The sequence below is a fragment of the Danio rerio genome, chromosome 5 (assembly GCF_049306965.1).
Source record: "Danio rerio strain Tuebingen ecotype United States chromosome 5, GRCz12tu, whole genome shotgun sequence".
Classification (NCBI taxonomy): domain Eukaryota; kingdom Metazoa; phylum Chordata; class Actinopteri; order Cypriniformes; family Danionidae; genus Danio; species Danio rerio.
In genome coordinates, this window is record NC_133180.1 from 78,457,050 (window position 1) to 78,464,094 (window position 7,045).

The 7,045-nt window shown below is 40.1% G+C and overlaps 1 protein-coding gene across 1 annotated transcript; it reads left to right on the plus strand.

The window, feature by feature from the left end:
* The first annotated feature begins 257 nt into the window (after positions 1-257).
* oxt (oxytocin) lies at positions 258-5,803 on the plus strand. The gene is given in 4 exon segments (NM_178291.2): positions 258-309; positions 4,487-4,611; positions 4,927-5,128; positions 5,484-5,803. Coding segments are annotated over 3 exon segments (465 nt in total). The 5' UTR covers positions 258-309; positions 4,487-4,488; the 3' UTR covers positions 5,624-5,803.
* The last annotated feature ends 1,242 nt before the right edge of the window (positions 5,804-7,045 follow it).

The following is a 7,045-nucleotide window of genomic DNA, read 5'->3' on the forward strand; positions in this document are numbered from 1 at the left end:
TGATTAGTTCCTGAAAGCTGTGAATGAGCAGTCTGATGATCTTATGCCGGATCACGGGCCGCTAATGACGCACGTCCACACTATAGCGGACAGTGTAGTGACCGGTTCACTGACCTAATCAGACACATCATTAACATTTAGATGGTCAAGACTGCTTGATTGTAGCTAACAGGTAATACTGTGCTAAAATCACGCAGGACAGCGGTATAAAGAGAGTCTCCACAGCACACACATGCACAGTTTCTAAACCCTCACACCAACTCTTCTTCTTCTTCTTCTTCGCAAGCTCTCGGTGTCAGCCTTGGTGAAGTGAGTACTTTATTGACTGTATTCTTATTTACTTGCTTTTCTTGTCTACGTTGTTATAGTCCAAACATCTAAATATTCTTTAATTTGGAAGCATTTTCTACACTGAAGAAAGAGTTGCATGCAGAACTGTTGCAAACAATTTATTTGTGTTGAATTTAAACAAACAAATTAAGTTTAATAATGTTCAACTTAATTTGTTTACATTCAACACCAATATAAATAGTTTACAACCACTTAACGTAAAAGAATTGAGTAAATCCAAGGAATCATCTTTGAATAATTTAAGCAAAATGTAGTTTTCAGCAATAATGAGTCAAAATGAAGAGTTTCTCATTAAAACAAGCTGAAGAATCTGCCAGTGGGCTGAGTGAAACGATGATCTCAAAGCCAAAACAAGATCATTCTGCGTCCCCCATTGTCAGCTTATTGAGCTTGCTTTAAGAAAAACACTTCACCATTCATTATTAGGAAAAAACAGCCGATCTTACTAGGAAACATAACTATTATACGCTTTATCAGTTTAGATAAGTCCATACACTGCAAAAAATGCTTTTCTTGCTTAGATTTTTTGTCTTGTTTCTAGTATAAATATCTAAAATTTCTTATTTCAAGAAGCATATTCTAGATAAGCAAAACATACTGTCTTGTTTTAAAAAATAATATGCCAATATTAAGTGAGTTTTTCCTTAAAACAAGCAAAATAATCTGCCAATGGGGTCAGCAAATTAATCTTGTTTTTTCTTTTGACGTAAGATTATTTTGCTGACCCCATTGGCAGATTATTTTGCTTGTTTTAAGGAAAAACTCACTTAATATTGGCATATTATTTCTCAAAACAAGACAATATATTTTGCTTGTTTAGAAAATTCTTCTTGATTTAGGAGTTTTTAGATATTTGGACTAGAAACAAGGCAAAAATCTAAGAAAGAAGAGCATGTTTTGCAGTGTGTGAGTTCAGTGGTGTAGATTGCTGTGGCATCAAACCCGTCCCTGAACACAAACATCATCGGGAGATGAGCAAAGCGCACTAAAATGTACAAATGTGATCGTACAAATTCATCCAAACTAGCCACTGTGTTGGAAATTCATTTCATTCATCTTATATTGAATTTATATACTCATTTGTTTTAATTATAAACGTTGTTCTTTAATTCCTCCATGAGTGTGCTGTTGAAGTTAGACCAAGTGTGACCACTTTAACATCTGTTTATCACCAGACAAGAGCTGTAATGTAAATGTGATGTAATGCGTAATTATACAGCGCATTTATCACAGTCATGAGGGGGTCTCTTCACACCACCAGCAGTGTGCAGCTCCACTTGGATGATGCTCCGGCAGCCACAGGACAACAGCAACAGTGCTGTAGGTGGAGTGGAGAGACAGTGATGGAGCCAACTGGGTGGGTTGGGATGATTAGGAGGCCATGATCGTAAGGATAGATGTACTTTGGCCAGGACACTGGGGTTACACCCCTACTCTTTACCAGAAGTGCCATGGGGTTATTAATGAGCACAGAGAGCCATGAGCTCAGTGTCAGGCGCTCACTGACAGTATAGAGTCTCCTTCACTATACTGGGGCATTAGGACTCACACAGACCACAGGTTGAGCGCCCCCTGCTGTCCTCGCTAACACCACTGCCAACAGCAGCCGAGTGTTCCCATGAGGTCTCCCATCCACACACTGACCGGGCGCAGCCCTGCTTAGCTTCAGTGAGTAAGCGGTCTTGGGTTGCAGGGTGATGTGGCTGTGGATGTACATGGTGATTTAACAAGCTGCATGTTTGATTGGGAGGTAAGACTGAAATATAGATGGTCAAATATGAAGTATGAGCGCTGATGTAACTGTGATTCGACCCTGCGGACGGTGAGTGATCATCCTGGGACTTTGTGTCACAGTCCTGCCCCATGTGTTAAGAGTTGATGGCCCGACTGCCGGGCCTAGAGAGGAACCCCACTGACATCTGGGGAAAAAGGGAACTCAAGTGGCATCTGAACTCTCTGGTAAGAGACAAATTCTTTGTTAGACTTTGGGTAAGAATTTGTCTGCTTGACCACTGAGTGAGCCTCCTGCCACTACACCACTAAATCAAAACTGTATGAGCGTGCTCTGTGCACACAGCGGGTGTCTTTCAGCCATCGATAAACTTCGGGCGAATGTGATTATTATGCCCAGTAAAGTTTCCTTTTACAGCATCGATGTTGTACCTGAATTAAAACATATAGGGCTCTATTTTGACAGTCCATGCGCAAAACGGAAAACGCATTCAGGGCGTGTCATAATCCATATTTTCTCATTTAAGGACAGGAAAATCTGCTTTGCGCCGTGGCGCATGGTCTAAAAAGGTTGAGTTTATTTTCTTAATGAGTTATAGGTGTGTTTTGAGAATAAACCAATCCGAGTCTCATCTCCCATTCCCTTTAAGAGCCAGCTGCGTCGTGTTAGAAGCGCATTTGCTATTTACATGACGTAAAGTAAGTTCACTTTTGCTCTCATGGATAGGAAAACCTTTACGCACAGACATCAATTAGCCTATAAATAATTAAATTTAGTTTGTTAAGCGCAAAGATTTGTTTAAAACTATTTCTAAATTCAGTTCTAATTTACAGCAAACGAATAAATGAACAATAATAACCAAGTGTGGTCAAAATACTGAGTTATTTCCAAATACACCTGCTGTGCCCCATATGGTCTAAAACCTGATAGGTGGACAAATCTAAGCTTGTTTTTAATAAAACACATATAAATATGGATATAATGAATAATACTGCTAATAATAACATTATACAAAAGCAAATTGAATGAACTGAAAAAGCCTTGAGATGAAGAAGGATTCAAGGCAGTGGTTTTTAAATTCATGTAGGCTAGAAAATAATATGTTTTGTAATATTTTAATTCTTTATATTTATATCCTACATCTATCCTCATTATTTTAATTCTTTTTCATATGTAAAGATATTTGCGTATTGCTCTACATCTTGTGTTAAGCAGTGTGTAAGCCAGGTGCACTCTGTGCCGGACTTTACACCGGGTTTGTTCTGGTCTAAAGAAAAGACTATTACAGTTTCTCAAAATAGCAACGCGTCAAAACACACCTGCTCTTTTAGAGCAGAATGCCTATGGGCGCACATATGAGCGCAAATGCATTTGCTGTTTAAAGAGCGTGGCGCAACACCTCAAAACGACTCTAGCGCCAAGCTGAAACTAGCAAACAAGTATTGCACCGCGCCTTGCACCACAGTGCGCCGGGTGTATGATAGGGCCCAATCAGTTAAATAGCCTTAAGCATTCATTTAGTTGTTTAAGCATAAAAGAAGATCAGAAGGCTTTAAACACGAGCAAAAGAGTGCTGGAATTCTATTGAAGATGTGGTAAATGTCCATTTTGAAGACAGGGTGCAGAACATGTACAGTAATAGCGCTTCTTGTCTGGTCTGAGACTCGCTTTATATGGTTTATCAATCACAGTGAAGATTCTTCTTTTAACCTCTTAAGGCCCGAGCTGTTTTTTACATGCATTATTAATTTCTCTTTGCTATTTGGGTTTATTGGAACCTAATTAGAATATAAATCATCTTTTGATTTGATGTACTTTCAGAGAAAGATGATGTCCATATATGTGGACTCGTGGTCTGAATTTACATCAAACACTTTTTCCCGAATTTTTTAATGCAAATTTAACTTAGAAATATTTTGTTGAACTTGCTTTGACTATCAGAGAGTAAAAACAACTTTTTTTTCCCATTTTGTACAGTTTAAAATAGTGTTTGGGACATTTCATATGCTGCAGAACTTATGCAGGATGACACTGCATGTCTGTAACTAAATATAAAACATTTAAAGTATTTTAAATATCCGAGCTAAAATGTGCTGTCCACATATGTGGACACTCGGGACCAAGGAGGTTAAAGAAATCAGATCTTAAACGTGGCCATTTTATACAGGCATGACTCCAGAAGCACTTGGGCTGCTGCAAAATTGAAAGTCCGTGTGCACATTGGCATGAGTCGACATGCAAAAACCCACTTAATTTTGATACGTTATTTCAGAAAACATACAATATTTGTTCTACTAGTCTCGAAAATGCTTCTTGAATTAAGAATTGTTCGATTAATGGACTAAAAACAAGACACAAACACTAAGTAAGCATGTTTTATAATGTACGTCTCTTCCTCCACAGTAATGTCTGGAGGTCTGCTGTCCGCGGCGGCTCTGCTGTGTCTGCTGTCCGTCTGCTCGGCCTGCTACATCTCAAACTGCCCCATCGGAGGAAAACGCTCTGTTCAGGACTGGCCCATTCGACAGGTGTGTGTGTGTGTGTGTGTGTGTGTTTAGTTTATTAAACCCACTTGTTGAATTCTGGAAACACTATTAAATCCTTCGGTTCAAAGGGGCAGTGGATCTAGTCACCAGGTCACCCCCTGTGCACGGCCCTGCTCACCAATATGCCACTATTACAGCCTGAAGGGGTCAGTTTCAGAGAGCTGGAGAACATTATCTGTGTGCTAATCTCAGCTCAAACACACACACACACACACACACACACACACACTACAGGCATCCGAGATGCATTTACAGCTTGTAGGAACGGTCATAATAGGTTTCCCTTACCATCTGCAGTGTATGCCGTGTGGCCCCGGGGACCGCGGACGCTGTTTCGGCCCCAGTATCTGCTGTGGTGAAGGCATCGGCTGCTTGGTCGGCTCTCCAGAAACCCTGCGCTGCCTGGAGGAGGATTTTCTCCCTTCTCCGTGTGAGATGTCTGGAAAGGCCTGCGGTTATGAGGGACGCTGCGCTGCTCCTGGAGTCTGCTGCGACTCGGGTTAGTTTCAGCTCAAATTCAATTGACTCCAGAACAAACCACTGTTATACAATGACTTGCCTAATTACCCTAACTTTACCCTAATTACCCTAGTGAAGCCTTTACATGTCACTTTAAGCTGAACACTAGTGTCTTGAAGAATATCTAGTCTAATATTATGTGCTGTCATCATGGAGAAGAGGAAACACATCAGCTATTAGAGATGAGTTATTAAAATTAAAACAGAAATTGGGGAAAAACATAAAAGAATTAAGATTTAATTACTGAAATAACATGTAATATTCATGTTTAGGTATTGTCTCTGCAATAGTTTCCAGTGGAGCTGATTGTGTGTGTGTGTGTGTGTGTGTCTCAGAGGGCTGCAGTGTGGACCAGTCGTGTGTGGACGGAGATGCTGACGCTGCAGCTGTCAATCAACCGGCCAACAGCCCAGATCTGCTGCTGAAGCTCCTGCACCTGTCAAGCCACGCACACCCCTCTAGAATCCACCAATGAAACGCCAGAGCTGTGACATCATCTCAGGAGGAGCCGCCCACCAACCACACGACTCGCCACCCACTTTTGTAAACCAACTTTGTAAAGGCGCTAGATATTTGTAAGACTAGATGCTGGTAGTACTGTACTGATGATTAGCTTGACTGTACATTAGTGCAGATATTAAACTAAATTAAAGACCATTTCTGTGTGTGTGTGCTTTTCATCATGCCAATACATTTTACATGCAGATTTAACCACTTTTCATTCAACAAAGCCTCAAGCAGATTTTGCACATCTGTAATTATTGTCTGTGCACATACCTGGAATTTCTGCACCGATTGAAGGGTTGCCAGATCTGCAAAACAAAACTAGACCAGTCCGTCACTCAAAACTTTAATAACCAATCAAAACCAGCCTGAAACTTGAGGACCAATAAGAAAACTCACAACTTTAATGATCAATCAAAACCAACAACCAATCAGAAACATTGAAAACAGAAATGACCAATCAAAATCGGCCTCAAATTCACCTACCAATCAAAACACTCCCCAAAATAACTGACCAATCAAAAACTACCTTAAACTCAACCACCAATCAGAAACACTCATTAAACAATCAGAAACAAGTCTGAAACTTGACGACCAGTCAGAAACACTTTAAAAAAAATTAACGACCAATCAAAACCAGCCTGAAATTTGACGACCAATCAGAAACACTCAAAACTTTAATGACTATTTAAAACAAGCCTGAAATTCGACGACCAATCAGAGACACTTAGAAAACAATAAGAAACTAGTCTGAAACTTGACGACCAGTCAGAAACACTCGAAACTTTAACGACCAATCAAAACAGCCTAAAATTTGACGACCAATCAGAAACACTCAAAACTTTAATGACAATTTAAAACAAGACTGAAACTCAACGACCAATCAGAAACACTAATAAAACAATCAGAAGCGAGCCTGAAACTTGACGACAATCAGAAACACTCGAAACTTTAACTACTAATCAAAACAATCCTAAAGATTGACGACCAATCAGAAACATTCAAAAAAGTAACGACCAATCAAAACCAGCCTAAAACCAGACGACCAATCAGAAACACTCGAAACTTTAATGACCAACCAAAACCAGCCTGAAACTTGACGACCAATCAGAAACACTCCAAACTTTAATGACCACTGCCAGAGAAGGGTCTGGCCGCAGACCAGGTGCAGATGCAAGCTGAGCTGCATGCAATGTTTCTAATGCCACCACCAAACCCCGCCCCTCACAGTGACATCAGCAGCTCCACTGAGTGCATTGTGCATATGCAAGTCTGCAGTCAAGGCAAGGCCAGTTTATTTCTATAGCACATTTCAAACACGATGGTCACTGAAAGCACTTCACATACACAAATATAAAAGAAAACAAATGAATAAAGAATAAAACAGGTTAAA